General features: G+C 36.8%; 1 protein-coding gene across 3 annotated transcripts in view; it reads left to right on the forward strand.

The window, feature by feature from the left end:
• Positions 1-19,344, forward strand: part of OCA2 (OCA2 melanosomal transmembrane protein) — a 208,874-nt gene that overhangs the window by 115,133 nt on the left and 74,397 nt on the right. For all 3 annotated transcript variants that reach the window (XM_087938439.1, XM_087938438.1, XM_087938440.1), the window contains one exon: positions 17,343-17,490. In XM_087938439.1, coding sequence (XP_087794565.1) covers positions 17,343-17,490 — 148 coding nt within the window. The remainder of the gene's footprint in view (positions 1-17,342; positions 17,491-19,344) is intronic.

Consider the following 19,344-nt stretch of genomic DNA (forward strand, 5'->3'; position numbering starts at 1 on the left):
AAAAATCTCAGTTCCTGCAGTTTATTCATAAACAGCAGTTGCCTGAACATAAGCGGGTGATCTCACAATCTCTCCTTTTTCCGAAGATATTGTAGTGGCTACAATTCACTGTCTGATTTTCTAGCTCTGTCAAAAAGTTGTATCTTCTCTTTCAGGACATCTAGTTCACCATAAATCTTCATTCGAGGCTGACTAGAAGAGGACTAAGTATAGAAACGAGTCTGTCACCTATAAGGATATCTCACTCTTGGTAGGATTCAGTTCTGATGCCTAGCCTTTAATCAATATGTTTATGTACAACTGAGAACAAGAGATAGGCTAGAGATTCTTCCAAACATTTTCAAAGTAGCTGACTGAGATGATCTCTGCAGACATACTTAAATCATCTAGATTATTAGTGGTAGATGATGTCAACAGCCTCTCAAGAACTTATAATACACAAGATATCTGTAGGCCCAGGAGTGGGATGCTACCGGTTCAGCCTGGTTCTATAGAACTGGTAGCTCTGAAGAGTTAGCAGACACTGAACTGCGTGGCACAGCTGAGGTTGAAAAAGCAGGAAAGAAGAGGAATTTGAAATGTTACGCACCCATGCGTAGCACTTGTCAGCTGTCTGGGTGGCACAGCTGAGCTTGTTGGGAAATGGTCTACACACACACAAAATGCACCACTGGCTGGCCCCGCCCCACCCACTCACTGCTTACCTGGCATGCGAGCCATCAAACTTGCTTGCTAAGTTGCTATTTTTCCTTCGTTTTTCCTGACCATCAGCAGTTCTGCTGTGCTGGGAGATTTAGATTAGCTAGAAAGCAGGAAATCATTGCATTAATCTAAAAGCTAATCTAAAAGCAGAGCTGAACCTTCCTTAGGACTGAAGCTTCTATTTTTTCAGTGCAGACTCAGGTAGCTGATGGCAGATAGATAGATCTCTAAGTGATTCTGTGATTCTGTGAGCAACTCAATCTGCTTGCCTGCTTTGCTGGATTTTGGGTAAAAGTTGCTATTTTTTAATAAAAAATTCAATATTTATATACATAGTGTGTTGTGAGTTAATTTTGTGAGTTTGCTTGATAGCAAATTTTATGAGTTTGCTTGCAAGCAAATTTTATGTGACAGACTCAGGTAGCCGATTGCAGAAAGATAGATCTCTGAATGAATCTGCAATTCTGTGAGCAACTCCATCTGCCTACCTGCTTTGCCTGATTTTGGGTAAAAGTTGCTCTTTTTTTATAAAAAATTCAACATTTACATAAATATTTATAATATTTACATACATACCATGCCCAGCCGGTCACATGACCACCAAGCCACACCCACAAATTAGGCCACACCCACAGAACCAGCTGTTAAGAAATTTGAATCCCACCCATGTATAGGCCAGCACATAATGCTGATCACGCACTTGATTTGATCATTTGCTGGGATAGCCTTCTTTAGATAATTTCCCTTATGGTAATCCCAGTGCCATGGACTACTACTTGCTGAAGGCCAAGCTTATAGCCACCCTCCTTTTTTCAAGAGTTGAACTAGTTTCCCCCAAGAGATGGGATGAAACAACAAAAAATTCAGAATACAAGTACTGGAATACTGATCTTGAAAATGCAACGTAGAGCCCATTTGAGATGCTATAGTGTGACAGCCCCCAGACTTTCAGGCACCAGGGACCACTTCCATGGAGAGAAGTTTTTCCATGGACTAGAGGGGATGTGGTTTCATGTGTTGTCTGCATCCTGCAGATGGGGCATTGCTTGCTTGGGCAGACTAATTGCTGGAATGCCATGGACTGATGCCATTCCATGGACCAGGAGTTAGGAACCCCTGCTATAGTGTATTATGACAAGTAGTAAAGTGATTACATCTACAGATTCTTATATAGCTATCTATTTAGTGTTGTGAGAGAATGTACGAATGTTTTCAACCTTGCATTTAAACACCCATGTTGCTGTGATATTTTCAGTGAGTTCATAGATTATAGCTGCAGCTCGGAGGAGGGGCACTGGCAAGGAGATAGTTGGGGCTGATTTGGCTATAGAGCTTTCTGAGCAGTTGGAAATGACAGAGGATAAGGGCCCTGAGCTGGGACCTCCTCCTAGCATCAAAACATGTAGCGCTGAGGGAAGAGCAGAACAGAAGCATGGCTTCTGCTGAGGCAAGTGTATTTTTATTGATTATTGCTTACATCTGGTCAGAGCTCTATTTTAGAGTGACTGCTAGCAAGTAGTCTTTTCTGGGAACTTGTTCTACTACCTGGAACTCTCTGTTCCACATGAAAATCTGTGATTTTGGAATTACACACTCTTTGACTTCAGAACTTTCAAACCTGGACTCCAATGTCTGGATCCTGTTCAGGGTTTTGGTTCAATTCTGACAAGACTGAATAGCTGAATGTTTGGATGTCATCCACCCTCTGTGGTTCAGGAAAAACATGCCTCTATTCCCAGATCTGGGGTTGATGCATTTATGGGATGCCCGTCATATTTTTATTGTTGTGTTTTTAGTGTGGACTATCTAATTTTTTTCTATGTATTTAATAGTTTTAACCATGCATTGGCTTTTTTAAATTGCCCAGAATGTATTGGAGTGGTAAATTCTAATGCCTGCATGAGGGAGATGAATCCCTATATAAATCCCTATATAAATCTGCATCCACAAGATCAACTTTATGGAAATGTAATACTTCAGTTTATGGTCCAGTTCCTAGAATTCTATCGGTGGGTAGGAAAAACAAGGGTGATTCAGATAGACAATGTGAAATAAATATGAAAACTGACTTTAGGATGGTTTATGGGATTGAATTATTTGTTGAATGGTTTTCATTTGGGGACAACGAAACTGTTGATTCTCCAAAGTTTCTCAGTGGCTTTCAACATAACTTATCTTTCGAGATAACCTGGCAGCTTGAAGAAATCTCCATTGAAATTATTCTGGTCATATCTGCTTTGAAAGTGGTAGATGGTGATGTTGAGCTTGTAGTTCCATGAATTTGGAGCTCATCCCTAAAAGCTTCATTTAATCTCCAACATTTTTTAAACAGATATTTAACAGTCTGGAAGAGATCATCAGCAGATTTGAAAGCAAATGTTACCAATATGATGATGAGATTCAAATACCTTTTTCTATGACAACATCATAAAACATGACTGCCTTGACTAGTTTGGCTGCAGATGGTAATGGGTTAGATGAGGAAAAATAACATTCAGGCCAGATGGATTGGGAAGACTCATTGGATTTTAATACCAGAATTATATACAACTGTCTAGATTATAGTCATACTCTCTTAGAATGAGAAGATACATTGGAGTGAATCTGAATATAGTTTTCTTTCTTTAATGGAGTTTATAATCAGAAACACTTTGATTTGTATTAGTTGATGTGCCAGCAACATCAATTTGTAGAGAATTATGAGAAAGTTACAGTTAGGCTCCAGATTTCTATTTTGTAATTTTCACATAAGGTTGTCCTTCTGTACTGTTTAGAAATTTCAAATGGTCTCTGAAACATCTGTTATATTTCATACCAATTCTGAAATGTTTATGATGCTGCATGCTTGCTTTTGGGAGGAGTACAATGTATTATTTGATGGTGATCCATAGGAAGGATTTAGTAGCAGAAACATAATGCTGGTGAGTGTGTAATGCTCTTGACCTTAAAGAAATATAAAATTAAGCAATGTCTAATACATTTCTTAAGAAAGTAGATTTTAACAGAACAATAAGTAGGATGCCCTGACAGGAGTTATTAATCAGAAAAGGAGCTCAAGATGGGAGTGTTAAAGGAGATATTAAAAACATAATTGGAAATGTTTTTAATAGCAGAGAAATAGGGAGCAAGAAAAGAAATTAATGAATTACATAAAAAGCTTAGTGAAGGCTTAAAATTTCATTGTGTGAAATTGTAGAACATGTATCAGAAAACAAAAGTTAGGAGTAAGCCAAGGTTAATAAAGAATGCAAAGAACAACAAACAGCTCTTTAAACAGATCTAGGCAATATAAAAGGAAAATTATCAGATATCAGCTGTTCAATGAAGAAGACAAATTGCTAACAGAAGAGATAGAATTACTCAATTCTGACTTGGTTCACTCAATCAATCAATTAGAATAGAGCTAGGAGGGACCCTGGAGGTTTTCTAGTACAACCCCCTCCCCACCCATGGCTTAAGCAGGAGACCTTATATCATTTCAGACAGGTGGCTATCTGGTCTTTTCTTAAAAACCTCCCGTGATGAAGCACCCACAACTTCTGAAAGTAAGCTGTTCCACTGGTTAAATTGTTCTCACTGTTAGGGAATTTGTCCTTAATTCCAAGTTATTTCTCTCCTTGATTAGTTTCTATTCATTGTTTCTTGTCTTGTCTTCTGGTGCTTTGGAAAATAAGTTGACCCTCTCTTCTTTGTGGCATTCCCTGAAATATTGGAATACTGCTATCATGTCACCTCCTAATCCTTTTTTCCCCTAGACTGGCCATACCAGGGGTGGGCTGCAAATTTTTTAACAACCAGTTGTCTGCCCTAATGATTACTGGGTGGGTGTGGATAGGTGGGTTCATGTGGCTGAGTGGATATGGCCAACTCTACTTCACTTGTGTGTGTGGTCCCTGTATGGGACAGGTAGGGATGGGGAGGGAATCCAGGGGTCTCCATTGAGGTGTGGGTGGGAGGAAAACAAGATCCAACTCTGTGTGTGTGTGTGTGTGTGTGTGAGAGAGAGAGAGAGAGAGAGAGGGAGAGGTGGGGGAGCACCACCACCAGCCCTGATAGAACTCTTCAAGATTGGGTTGGGCTAGCAGAGGGGAAGAGTGCAAGGTTGCTGCTTCTGAGACAAGGGGACCCAGGACACATCTGGGTCCGGCTCACCCAGCTTCTTTTCCTCTCATAGCCAGCTTTTTGGGCTGTTTTCAGGCTGTTTTTGAGCCATTTTCAGGCTGTTTTTCAGGCCATTTTTGGACCAACAAAAAAAAACAACCTGAAAAACAACCTGTTTTTGGCCCCCTTTGGGGCCTTTTTTAGGCCATATTCAGGCTGTTGTTCACCCCCAAAAAGTCTGAAAATGGCACAAAAAACAGATGGGGGTGGGGCCACCTGGTGGTCTGATTTGCCAATTCTCCGAACCGTGTAGAATCGGAACAACCAGGTAGAGTGAACCAGTCCGAACTGGCAGCAGCCTACCTCTGGGCTAAAGATTGTATTAACTTTTTTGGCTGCTGCTCCATACTGCTGGCTCATGTTCAAATGATCGTATTCTAGGACTCCAAAGTCCCTCTCACAGTTTCTGTTTTTGAGCCAGGTTTCGCCCAATCTGTACTTTGGTTTTTTTTCTGCCTAGATGTAAAACCTTGCTTTTCTCCACAGTAAATCTCATGTTGTTGGACAGGGCCCATTCTTCAAGTTTGTCTAGATCATTTTGGATCCTGAGCTTGTCTTCTGGGATGTTGGCTATTCCTGACAGCCTAGTTTCATGTGCAAATTTGATGAGTTACCTTTCTATTTCCTCATCTAAGTCATTTATGAAGATATTGAACAGTACTAGTACTTGTACAATGCCTCATAAAGAGACTGATCTCAAACATCTGGAAAAAAATGCAGTAATTATCAGAAACCATCATGGAGTTAAGTACAAATCTTTCCTGACTACTTTTATCTTATTTTTTTGATTGGATAACTCCCTTAATAGATTATTGTAATGTAGTAGACATAATATACCTTGTCATGAACTGAAGCATTCATCATGCTGACTAGCAAGCTTGTTAAATGTGGGATGGCTGACAATTAAGGGGATATGCTGTCATCTATAAAATTAGACTCAGAGTTCTGATCAACGACCTTTCATTGAATTTGAGAGAAATATAAATTAGGACTTCAGAAAGTTCAATCTTCATTTGTTTACTCTTCAATGTTTTGGTTTGGGTGGAGAATAGGGGAGTGCTTATCAAATTTGCTGATGATATAGAATTGGCTGGGATAAATAATATTACAGAAGACGGAAATAAAATTCAAAATGCAAATGAGATCTTGTAATAGTAACTTATTGCAAATTGAATAAAACAGACAGAAATATGATTTGATTGCAATGAAGACAAATACATTTTAGCTGTAACAACAGAAATAAAATAAAATGTCCAAATCACAGATATGATCTTTTCACTGTATTCTGCTCCCACATCAAATACTGTGTTCAATTATGGTCATCACACTATTGAAGAATAACAGAGATAATTGGGAAGCTACAAAGAAAAGCTATTGAAATAGCTGCATATGTTTAGTCCTGAAAAAACTAAGTGACAGAGATGGGAAATGATAGTATCCTTCACATTCCTCTAAAGGTGTCACGTAGATTAAAGTTAAGGTGCATTCTCATTCCAGAATGCAGCACATGGAATAATGCATCACATTATTGGATGACAAGTGATGATTGAATATGAGACAATAAAATAAATTACTAAAGAGGGGATGGAGATTAGATTGTTGGGTTAATTCATTTTGGACTCTCACACTGAGCCAATGAGTTCAAGTCCCACCTTGGCCATGGTGGGACTCATTCTGGTGACTTTGGGCCTATCACACTTTCTCAGCCCTACCCACCTCACAAGGTTGTTGTAGTAAGAAAAATAGGAAGAGGAAGATTTGTTGGATATGTTTGCTCCTTTGGGTTATTTGTAAAAATAATAAAAGGGGATATAAATAAATATAATAAAATAACGTGATGATCTGAAAGGTATCTGTCTATAACACCAGGGAGCTAAAATAAAATCTTTCTTGTAAGATTTTATTTCCAACTAAGGACATTTGGGGAGGGTCACCCCTAAAGGCATATGGTCTGTCTTACTTAAGTTGAGCTTCCTTCACTTCTGGAGTTCACTTCCCAGTACATGATGGGGACTGCCACCCACTTTGTTCTTTCTTTGGAAGACATTAAAGTATCTTTTTTGATAGGTCTATAACAATTATTTTTTTCTTTTAAAACATTTTATCCCTGTCATCAAAATAATAATTTTGTTCAATTTTAATATGTTTATATAAGCTAGGAAGTTTCATGTGTTTTAAATTGGTATTAGACCTCTGTTCTAATTGTTTTAGAGCAGCCTTTTCAAATGTGGCAACTTTAAGATGTGTGGAATGCAACTCTCAGAATTTCCACAATTTCAGCATTAGTGGAGATATAATTTAAATATTTTAAAGTTGTCAGTTCTAATAATCACTCTTTTAGAGTATTTGGAGATTTAGATGGCTGACTCTAAACAAGTAAAGTAAACTATAAATAAAAAATAGATATGGTTTAACAAATTTCTATTTCTGAAGGCCCATAGTAATTCTGGAGCAGTGATTAAATTTATTGGCTGCTCAAAGTTACTCTGTGGTAAGCCAATAAATTAATAATAAATAGTAATAATCAAAGCAATTTTCTTTTAACTAAATTGGCTGGTAATTCTGGCAGCTGCCATCAACATGTTACCCATTTTGGGAAGGCTATGCTAAAAAGAATTAGGATTGTTCTTTTTCCTTGGAACCATTTTGGAGTGGTTCTGCCAGTGAATAAGTTTCACTGAATAAAACAGAACAAGACCTACCCAGAGTCCCTCTTTCATGTAGATGGGCTGTTTAGAAATGTGAAATATAAATAATAAATAACCAGGGCTGATGTTACTATAACCAATGTATACAACTGGTCCTGGAGATAATCTTCTCATATCAAGTAATATAAAGTTCAAGTAACATGCTGTAATTCCTATGAGTTTTCTTTTTTTTTTCTTTTAAGGTTTCTTCTCAGAGGTCTCATCCCAAATTCTGGAAAGCTAAAACAATTAGAGAACTTCTACACTATTTGTGTGAGCAGATCTTTTCATGGTTAAATGCAAAACAATTACTTTTGTTCTGGTTTGCTGTCAGATGAACAATAATTTAAATATTTCTGTTTTCCTAAAAAGGCATATCTAAAGTAGAATCTTACTGAATGGTTGTAAAGCTTGATAGAGGTGTATTTAGGCTATCATCACACCATTCCTTCAGAACGAATTTGATATGATTACCTGCCCATACATAATTTATTTCTTTTCTGAAAACTGAAACCAATGGAAACTGTTTGATTTAGGGACAGATTGATGGAGTATGTGAAGCACTTTACAAGGCTTGAAGATTGAACTGCCACATAATGATGTTGCTTCTTGGAATGATTATGGTGATGATAGCATAGTAACCTCCCAAAAGAAAATACCTCATTTAAGAATTGTGTCATGAACTACTGTATGTAGTAATGGCAATCAATGGCATCCTTCTTGAATAAATCTTGCTAGATCCATGTAGAGAAATAACAGAATGGGAATTGTTCCAGTGTAAATATCTTATTCGTAGATAATCAGTACATGATTAAAATGGTTGCTGACTCTGTGGTCCAGACATTTTTAAACATTTAAAAGTTCCTGGTAACCGGCCCAAAGCAGGGAAAGCTATTGCATTGGTTACTTCTGATTTTTGATGTAATCTCTGAAAGGTGACTTTGCAGATTTCAACAAAAATATTGTTTGTATATTTAAATTTTTGATAATATAATATTAAAAAAAAGACTTTCAAATATTTTTATAATGATTATATGTTATATATTTGATTTCTGTACACTACTCAGAGTAGTATTTTGTGAGTTGGGCAATATAAATTTCATTAATAAATAAATAAAGATGCATCAATTTCAGCACGGAAACAGGTCCTATTATATACATATGAATAGAATGGTTAGATTTTATGCCAATTAGAAATGAGCCAGAGGGTCCTTTGGGCCATCAGCTAAGCTGAAAGGGACTGCATGTTGAAATGTGCTGTTCTTATATTTAAAATATTATATTTATGCTCATTGTTTTAATGACTTGTTCTATCATGTTTTGTACTGTGCTTGTTAACTTTTTATATTATGACAAAGTCTTTCAAAAGTTAGAAATAATTTGCATTTTTTTTTGTGGGAGATCATGACTGAAAATGCAAAAAAAGGATATGGAAAAATGACCTTTTGCAAAGATGTTGACTTACTGATTGGTTGATGGTTGATTATATATATTAAGTCAATTTTTAGTCCTAATGACCAAGTAGATAGATCTTTCCAATAAGATCTGTCTCCAGCCTGGCTCTGCAGGTCTTCCAAAAGTATATTGACTTCTGCTGTAACCTAATCCATCATCTGGCCACCCTTTCTGTTGAGGTAATTCCCCATTAGGAGAATGAACACATACAGGGAGATGTATTTGAGAGAAGTGTTTGAATAAGACAACACAGCACACAGATACACTGTATAGTAAATGTAGGTTTTTTACTTCCAGAAACATGTAAGCAAAGTTCAAAATAGGCAGTCCAAAGTCCTTCACAGGTAAATCAGTCAGTTTTTCAATCCAGGGATAATCCAATAACAAAGTCCAGTGTCAAAAACAGTTCAGTATCAGACTTATATCAAATCCAGTAATATCAGTCAATTAGAAGAAATGGAGGAATGGCAATACTTTCCAACAGAAGGAAACAGAGATACTCACTCAGAAACACTCTCTTCTGAGACTAAGACTAAACAAGCCAGGTTTCTGTCTCCATCTTGAGAAACCACACCTAATTACGGTTTTGCATTTTCTTAAAGATACAGTTTTAAAATGTTTATCCTGGTTTATATATTTCTAACCCAAATAGCTGTTAGGTGACTCATATTCCTAACATTTTCTTCTTATATTTTTTATCATGATCAACTTCTCCAGAGAGCTATTTTTTGTATAAAGTGTCCAAAATATGATAATTTGAGTCTGATCAAAGTAACTCTGGATTTATTTGTTTATTTTCCATTGTTTGTTTTCTTGGCTATTGGTGATAGTGAATATCACTAGTTTTCTCCAGCATCAAAGTTCAAAAGCATCAATATTCTTTATATTTGGCTTCTTCAAAGTCCAACTTTTCCTTCCCATACTGTCACAGGGCATACCATTCTTGCATGATTCTGATCTTTGTAAGTACAGACATGTCATAGCATCTGATTATCTTTTCCAATGCCTTCATTGCTAGTCTGTGGCATACTGTATTTCTTGACTGCTAGATGCTTTTTTGTTTTATTTTGTTATGCTCAGTACTACTTCAGGATATTTTCTCAGTTCTACAATGGTTTTTGTACCTGCTGTCATTAGTTTAGTCTTTTTTAGACTTAATCTTGAAAACAATGATTATCTGCTTGAAATCGTATGATGGAACTACTTTATTCCTTCTCTTTAGCTTGATTTGTGATCTGATCCAGAGCCAGTCCCTGGCCATCTCTTTGATTTTATAGTTGAATTCTTCAATCTCCTTGTCCCAGTAATATAGTCAATTGATTTCTCTGTGCCCCATTTGGAGATGTCTCTATGTATTGTAGAGGCATCATTTTAGTTGTATGAAGATGATGTTAGAAATGATAGGATTGGCAGGAACAGAAATTTAATTATAATTTTCCTGCTTTATTTCTATTTTCTAAGCCATACAGACCAGCTAATCTTATTTCCTCAGTATTTCCAACTTTGGTATACCAGTTTCCACCCTCAGGGGCTGTATCTTGCATGCTCTGTCAAGATATGTTTCAGATTGAACTTTCAGCTGTATTACCATATTACCTTACCATACAATTCTTCTGCATGGATAACAAACAGATTAAAAGGCGTTCATGAAATCTAATAGCTATTGTTTAGCCACTGACTGCATAGTGCCTAAATAATAATAATATCTTTGTTATATTTTTATTGACCCTGAAATACATGCTGCTCTTTTATTTTTTTAATGGTGTTCTAAGTAGTAAACAGTATCTTCTCATCGAAAGTATCCAATTCTAGTTCATTTCAATTTACAGATGCCTAGGATGTCAGCATGTGGTAGATTTATTTCATTTTCCCTCTGTTCGTGCTTCTATGTTTAGGTATACAAGTAAGAAAGATGATCTTGAGAGAAATATTAAAGAACAATTATCTAGGCAAAAGCATCTGAAAAATTTTAAAGTCCCAAGAAATGAGATGATATTCAGAAACAACTTAGGCAACATCTCCCTGATTCAAGAGAGTATAAGAGGCAATGGTGGAAGAGTTACACTACAATTACAGTTGCAAAATTCTGTTAATGTGACCTATTTCAATCAAGCTTAGTTCTAAACTCTTTGTAGAACATTTCCTGAAAGAGCTAATGGTTCATTTGGTTTCTTGTTGAAGTTCAGGATGATTTATTATCATTGTCTCTTATGGAGTAAAACGATACTTTTGTGGTTGTCATTAAAGTGATCATCTATCTCCTGCATCTTCTTGTATTGCTACTTCCTGATACAGGTTTTGGTTTGGTTGTATGAGATATGTGTGCTAATTTATTACTTATTTGGGGTTAGGGATTACTTTTTTAATGATTGATTTATTGAGATGTATTCCATGTTCTTGAGTGGCTTCACCAAGGGAGGCTCATTCAATTTCATTGTACACATGTGCATTGATAATAAAGGTTTGAACTAAAATTGGTTTACCTGGAAAAACCTTCATACCTTGAATAACCCTACTGGAAATACATAATGCTGGCATACAGTTCTGATGTTCTTCATTTTTCTTTTCCAGAAATAGTCCCCTTGACTATGATGAAGCAGCACACCAGAATTTAAGAATATTTTTTTTAAAGTATAATACACTGGCCCTCCAAATACTGTTTGATTTTTGTAGTGCCATGTGGGAATGACCTTGGGAGACAGGGGAAGAAGTAAGATTAGAGGCAGCTTTGGCTGCATCAGAATTGTGGGTAAACTTCTGGGAAAGGATCCTCCTTAGTTTCTTGGGCTGTAAAGCAATATGGGAGAAATTTATTTTTAGATTTACAAGAGTCTGATAATGTAACCTTACAATAAAATAGAATTAGTGTGCTTCCTGTCTGGACTACCTTGCAAAGCTGATGTCAATTTTGCCAGTCTTAAAATACATACAGGATGTCCTTGACTTATGACCACAATTGAGCCCAAAAATGTATGCTGCTAAGTGAGACACTTGTTAGACAGTTGCCCCATTTTATAATCTTTCTTGCCACAGTTGTTAAATGAATCACTGCAGTTGTTAAGTTAGTAACATGAGCTTCCTCAATGACTTAGCTTCTCAGGAGATCACAAAAGGTGAATCACATGACCTTGGGACACAGCAACTGTCATAAATATGGACCAAGTGCTGTGTGTCTGAATTTTGATCATATGATCATGGGGATGCTGCAATGGTCGCAAGTGTGAAAAATGGTCATAAGTCACTTTTTTCAATGACATTATGGGCATGAAATGAACAGATGTACAGTAAGTTGAGGACTAGCTTTACTTCCTCATCTCCTTCTCTGGACTAAACTAAAGGATTAGCTGCTTCTTATCCAACCATTGTCCTGGCTATAGCTCTTCCTCCTGCCTCCCAAGATCTAATCTATCAATCTTTACCTCTACCTATAGGCTATTGTCAAGGAAGATTGGAATTATATTCCAGCAATATCCAAAGATTTATAAATCTGCCACCTCTGATTAAGAAACTTGCAAGTAGAATGTGAGGGTGATGGCCAGGGGTGGGATTCTATCAGTTCGCACCTATTCGCTAGAACCGGTTGTTAACATTCTAAGCAGTTCAGAGAACCGGCCCAATCCTGTAAGGAAGGCAGGAAGGAAACATTCTGATGTTGCTTACAGAAACTGCCTCTCTGTTAACCGTTATTACATTCTTGGCAAGACTAGACTTCCTATCTCAGGAATGTTTCTGGAGTTTTTTTCCCCTTCTTTACTGGTACTTTGCTTGTGTGGAGTGACCATTCAAAGTTACAATGGCACTGAAAAAAGTGATTTATGACCCTTTTTCACACTTACAACTGTTGCAGCATCCCCACAGTCATGAGAGGCCAGGAGAAGAGATGCGTGCCTCGATGTGAGTGATATTGAGTTGGCCACACTCAGCCAATAACATGACCATCAAGCCACGCCCACCACTTAAGCCATGCCCACAGAACCGGTTGTTAAAAATTTGAATCCCACCCCTGGTGATGTCCAATATAATTTCAAACATACAAACATATGTAAATCTATACACTGCTCAAAAAAATAAAGGGAACACAAAAATAAGACACCCTAGATCTGATTGAATGAAATAGTCTTATTATATACTTTGTTCATTACATAGTTGAATGTGCTGACAACAAAATCACACAAAAATTATCAATGGAAATCAAATTTAGCAACCCATGGTGGTCTGGATTTGGAGTTACACTCAAAATTAGAGTGGAAAAAAACACTTCAGGCTGATCCAACTTTGATGTAGTGTCCTTAAAACAAGTCAAAATGTGGCTCAGTAGTGTGTGTGGCCTCCACGTGCCTGTATGACCCCTCTACAACACCTGGACATGCTCCTGATGAGATGGTGGAAGATCTCCTGAGGGATCTCCTCCCACACCTGGACTAAAGCATCCCCCAACTCCTGGACAGTCTGTGGTGCAATGTGGTGTTGGTGGATGGAGCGAGACATGATGTCCCAGATGTGCTCAATTGGATTCAGGTCTGGGGAACAGGCGGGCCAGTCCATAGCATCGATGCCTTCGTCTTGCAGGAACTGCTGACACACTCCAGCCACATGAGGTCTAGCATTGTCTTGCATTAGGAGGAACCCAGGGCCAACTGCACCAGCATATGGTCTCACAAGTGGTCTGAGGATCTCATCTCAGTACCTAATGGCAGTCAGGCTACCTCTGATGAGCACATGGAGAGCTGTGCAGCCCCCTAAAGAAATGCCAACCCACACCATTACTGACCCACTGCCAAACCGGTCATGCTGGAGGATGTTGCAGGCAGCAGAACATTCTCCATGGCATCTCCAGACCCTGTCACATCTGTCACATGTGCTCAGTGTGAACCTGCTTTCATCTGTGAAGAGCACAGGGTGCCAGTGGTGAATTTGCCAATCTTGGTGTTCTCTGGCAAATGCCAAACGTCCTGCATGGTGTTGGGCTGTAAGCACAACCCCCACCTGTGGACGTCGGGCCCTCATACCACCCTCATGGAGTCAGTTTCTGACTGTTTGAGAAGCCACATGCACATTTGTGGCCCCCTGAAGGTCATTTCTCAGGGCTCTGGCAGTGCTCCTCCTGTCCCTCCTTGCACAAAGATGGAGGTAGTAGTCCTGATGCTGGGTTGTTGCCCTCCTACGGCCTCCTCCACATCTCCTGATGTATTAGCCTGTCTCCTGGTAGCACCTCCATGCTCTGGACACTACACTGACAGACACAACAAACCTTGCCACAGCTCTCATTGATGTGCCATCCTGGATGAGCTGCACTACCTGAGCCACTTGTGTGGGTTGTAGTCTCCGTCTCATGCTACCACTAGAGTGAAAGCACCGCCAGCATTCAAAAGAGACCAAACCATCAGCCAGAAAGCATAAGAACTGAGAAGTGGTCTGTGGTCACTACCTGCAGAACCACTCCTTTATTGGGGATGTCTTGCTAACAGAATGCCTATGCTTTCTACCTGTTCTCTATTTCATTTGCACAACAGCATGTGAAATTGATTGTCAATCAATGTTGCTACCTAAGTGGACAGTTTGATTTCACAGAAGTGTGATTGACATGGAGTTACATTGTGTTGTTTAAGTGTTCCCTTTATTTTTTTTGAGCAGTGTATTTAGGGTACACACACACACACACACACACTTTGTTTTCAAACTATCTCCACACCAGTCAATAAACTAGTGACTATATCAGGCTTAGAAGATTATTGTATCAATTGATTTCTTCTTGATCCCAGCAGTTGTTTAATTGTGCAGAAATACGTACCACAGCATATTATAGATGCACTACCAATCCTTATCTAAAAGCAATAGAATGAACTTTAGAAAGACTTTTTTCTCCAGATAGTTGCCAAAGAGTAACCTTTTGAAAAATGTTATCAGCTTGATTTTGGAAATGATGTAACCCAGAAACCTAAAACTTTGAGAGGCAGCATATTTATACCAAGTAAATGGCAATTGTTTTGATAGTTTTCAACACTGAATGCAATCTTCTTGGCAACAAATTACATTGTCAGATTTTTTTTTAGCTCAGCGAAGAGCAGTAATTTGTGATTTTGAATTTGATCTACTGCAGATGAAAATTACCTAAAATTGGTATTGTGCAGAAAAATAAGTAAACAGGTGGTGAAAAATATACCTTATGGCATATGACCCACTCAGGTCAGAATTCAGTAGCTGTATGGGTAGATAGATGATGGGAAGACAGTCCTGCAAATCTTAGTAGTAAAAGAATATTATATTTCTGATACCATTTTAGACATTTCTATAAATTGAAGAATAGTAAAGTGTAAGACTTTGATATATTGCCCACACTTAGATGGCAGATTGTGTGAAAAAGCTGACAGCTGAATTATAATTCTTTGTCAAAATGTCTTTTCTTTGACTGAACATTTGTGTTAGCTGAATGTACAGTTGCGTAATGGTAATTGTAGCTGTAGAAATCCAGGTTCAGATCTTCAGTCAACTAATGAGGCTTCACTAGATTATTTTTACTGAGTCACTGTCTCTCATCCTAACCATCTTTTAGAGTTGTTGTGAAATTGCAATAGTAAAAAGTATTTTATATCTTGCAAAAACATATAGAAATTATATCCATAACACTTACTATGATTAAAAAAAAATCTAGTGCATGATTTTGAACAGTTGCATATAAGCCATGATTATCAAATTGCTTGAATTTTCATATTATAAATGATTAGAATGATAGAATTGGAAAAGGCCATTTAGGTCATGACATATCTCCCTCCTTAGTACAACCATGGAAATTCAATAGAGGACTAATTCAGTCAGTCTCTTAATTCTGGGCTTTTGTGTCTGTAAAAATGAAAGGAAATTCAAATGAGATAAGGCAAGATGAAAAGTAACAAACCATGAATCTCACTGTTATCATTGCTACAATCTAATGTCTGTCGCATTCATTCAATCATTGAGGATAGCACTTGGTTTTGCTTTCTTTTTAACATTTTTGTTCATGCTGATCCTATAGGCAATGGCTTTTCTAATAGGAGCAGCTGCTCAGGTTTTTTCATGTGATTATCTCCATCTTAGATTTTTGAAAAGCATTCTGTGTGATCTGAAATGATTGGTAGGAAAAAGTGGCAATGTAGTCTGCTCAGGATCTTTTAAAGGTCTATAGTGTCATGTCCATCTCAACAATTCATGAAAAGTTATATTCTAGCTTAGCTTCTGATTGAAATACTCAATTTCAAAAAATAGAAATGATCATTTATATATTAGATAGATTTTAAGATTCGAAATGGTGTAGTACAAGTAAATTCTTAAAAAGAACTTAGGGTTCCAATCAAATGTTTAAACACCAGCATGTTGTATTGACAGTGTATTATATTTAATGCCTAGTCAAAAGAGTTCAAGATTCAACTTAACTGTAGATTAATCTTTTATATATAAAAGGATTTGGTGCCAAAAGAAAGAATAGGATTTAAATGTTGAATAAATTTCACATTTTCAATGCTCTCTACTGTACATAAAGTAATTACAAAAATTGGCATATTTATGAATAACATTTTATGAATATTTAACATATCTAAGAATAAGATTTAAGTATATAAATGAACAAAAAGCCAATCATAGTACATAAATATTAAAAACACTCTGATCTGTTGTGCAGTTTTATCTACACCAAACCTCTTTCAGTTTCAAAAATAATTAGAGTGGTTCACTTGAATGACTGCATTTGTAATTTTTGCAGTAAACTTTAATATTTGTAAAGTAAATTTTCTAATGAATACATAAAGTGATTGATGATTGCTTTGGAAACAAGTTCCATTTCCATGATTTCATGCACTATTGTTTTTCTCCGAATGGATTTCTAGAAAATAAATACAATAATATTGGGTCAATAGAGATCTCCAGACCACCTGATTTGCTCCTGGATCTAATAATATTTAGCATCTATAAAATATTATCTTAAATTGCTTTGCATCCATTTCTTAGGAGTTATTATTCAGTGACACTTGGAGATGCAGTATTACATTATCTAGTGCTCCTTTTATTTTTCCTGTACAATTCTCTAACCAATATCTGATTTAGGGTGAATTCCCATTAAACAAGAAACCATGACATAGCATTACAAAGACTTTGCATCAATGACCCCCACCTTTCAGGCATTTACAGTGAGAAAGAAATTTGGGTGTTTTTATTTTTTATTTATAAATCCAAGAATGGCAGTGCCTGATTTGGTTGTAGTGTTATAAATTTTTGGTCAGAGACATCGTATACCTCCGTTGTGACTAGGAAAATTGAAATGTGCTATATTGTCACTCTCAGCTAAATAATTTTATTTCTTTTTAGAACTGAAACATGAAATCCATGTTTGGAAGCTGACAGCCCAGAGAATTAACCCTGCAAGCAGAGAAGAAACAGCTGTGAAGTGCCTCTTAATGCAAAAAGTTAGAACTCTAGAGTTCTTGCTAAGGAAAAAGCTCAAAACTTTCCACAGGTAATGTCAAGCTCTTGATAGCCAGTCTTACTGTAAACAAGACCTACAGAGAATCATATTTAGCTTTTTCATAAATTAAAGTGTTAGGATTCAGGGTTTCCAGGCTTAACAACTTTAAGATATGTGGACTTCACTTCCCAGAATTCTCCTCCCAGGAGGTTGAAATTGACACATCTTGCTGAGCTTGAAAATTACTGGATAAAGTTATGGAAATCTCAGTACCTAGACTACTTTTATTTAAGTCTCATATTTAAGGTAATATTCTGTATTTTTTTTCAAATGTCTCTCTGGTCAAACAATGGGTTGCTTGCCCATTTCCTGAAAAACTAAGAAATATGCAAATGTACCTCCAAATCAGATCCAGGGAAAGGGGAAATTGACCTGAGAATATTTAACTATGGCATAAAGTGGATTCAGAAACAGAAGTCAAGGTGCAGGATGAAATCTGGTTTGATAGAGACTTAACATGATGAAAAAGCAACAACAATAAAAAACAAACTTAAAAATATTTTTAATTAAACACATTAAATATAAATGAGAAAAATATTTGAAAACATACCTGTATTATATACCTCAATAGGAATCCTACAGCTGCTATGGAGTGTACATTTAATGGGAAATCTGAGTTTTCTATTATGTGGTAGTCTAGGACCATTCTAAATTAAGCAATTGCTTAGAATTACATTCCTGAATCTTTTAATTTTGTTACCCCCAACTACAAGTATTAAAAAGAGCAACACTATTAAATAGCTCAAGAAATTCTATTGATATTCATTGTTAGTGAAATATCCATTCTTTTTAAAATCATGAATTGTTAGGAAAAAAATTATGTGGAGGGTGAATCTCTTTGGGTCTATCCATCAGCTAGATAGTTCTCTGAAACTTAAAAGGAACAAATCACAATTGGTATGAGTCCAAAAATGCCATTATTTTTTCCCCTGGTCCATCCCTAGAAAATAGGCAATTGCAACTACTCCATTCTAGGATCTTTTATCTTCCCTCCAGATTATCTGACCCAGCACCAGAGATGGTATTCAGCAGGTTCTGACCAATTCTGGAGAACCATTAGCAGAAATTTTGAGTAGTTCAGAGAACCAGCAAATACCACTTCTGACTGGATATTTTACAATATCCTTCCCCTGCTATGCCCACCAAGCCACGCCCACAGTACTGGTAGTAAAAAATTTTGAATCCCACCACTGTCCAGCACAAAATATATGCAAACTTTCCTCTATTTTTCAGCAAAACGCAACATACCCAGACTGAATGAGCAGAGAAAGCAGAAATACACACAGAAATGCAACATATTTTTTTGAATGGAGAAGGAAATATAGTGCTTCCTATAGCCACTATTGATAAAAAGCTTTAATGTATTATATAAATTATATTCTCCATGTATCGCTTATCTTGTTTTTAAGGAGGAAGCACTAGAGTTAAAAGTATTCACAAATTACAGATTTATTTTGGAGCATGTTGGCATTTGACTTGGGGACTAAATTTACAAACAATAGTGTGATAGTGTCAATTTCTTGAGCTTTGTGTGAAGATTTTGACTGGGTATGTCAGAGACAAAAAAACAATATAAAATGTAGCTAATTTTTCACGAAAATATAACCTTGTTGCTTTTGGATAAATTAATTAGACACGATAACTGAATATATCACAGATGTTGTGTATTTGTAGATAGTGATCCAAAGTTTAATGAGGCACAACACAAATTCTTCTAATCTTTTGGAGATCCTGTTGTAATTTATAGGTACTGTTCATCACATTTAGGATTAGCATTTAAGATTCTTTGGAAATGTGGAGAAATTCCAGTTTTGGAATATAATAGTATCATGTGTTGTTTAAGAT

Source organism: Pseudonaja textilis, chromosome 8 (assembly GCF_049901715.1).
Source record: "Pseudonaja textilis isolate UNSWEBS1 chromosome 8, rPseTex1.2, whole genome shotgun sequence".
In the NCBI taxonomy this organism is placed as follows: Eukaryota; Metazoa; Chordata; class Lepidosauria; order Squamata; family Elapidae; genus Pseudonaja; species Pseudonaja textilis.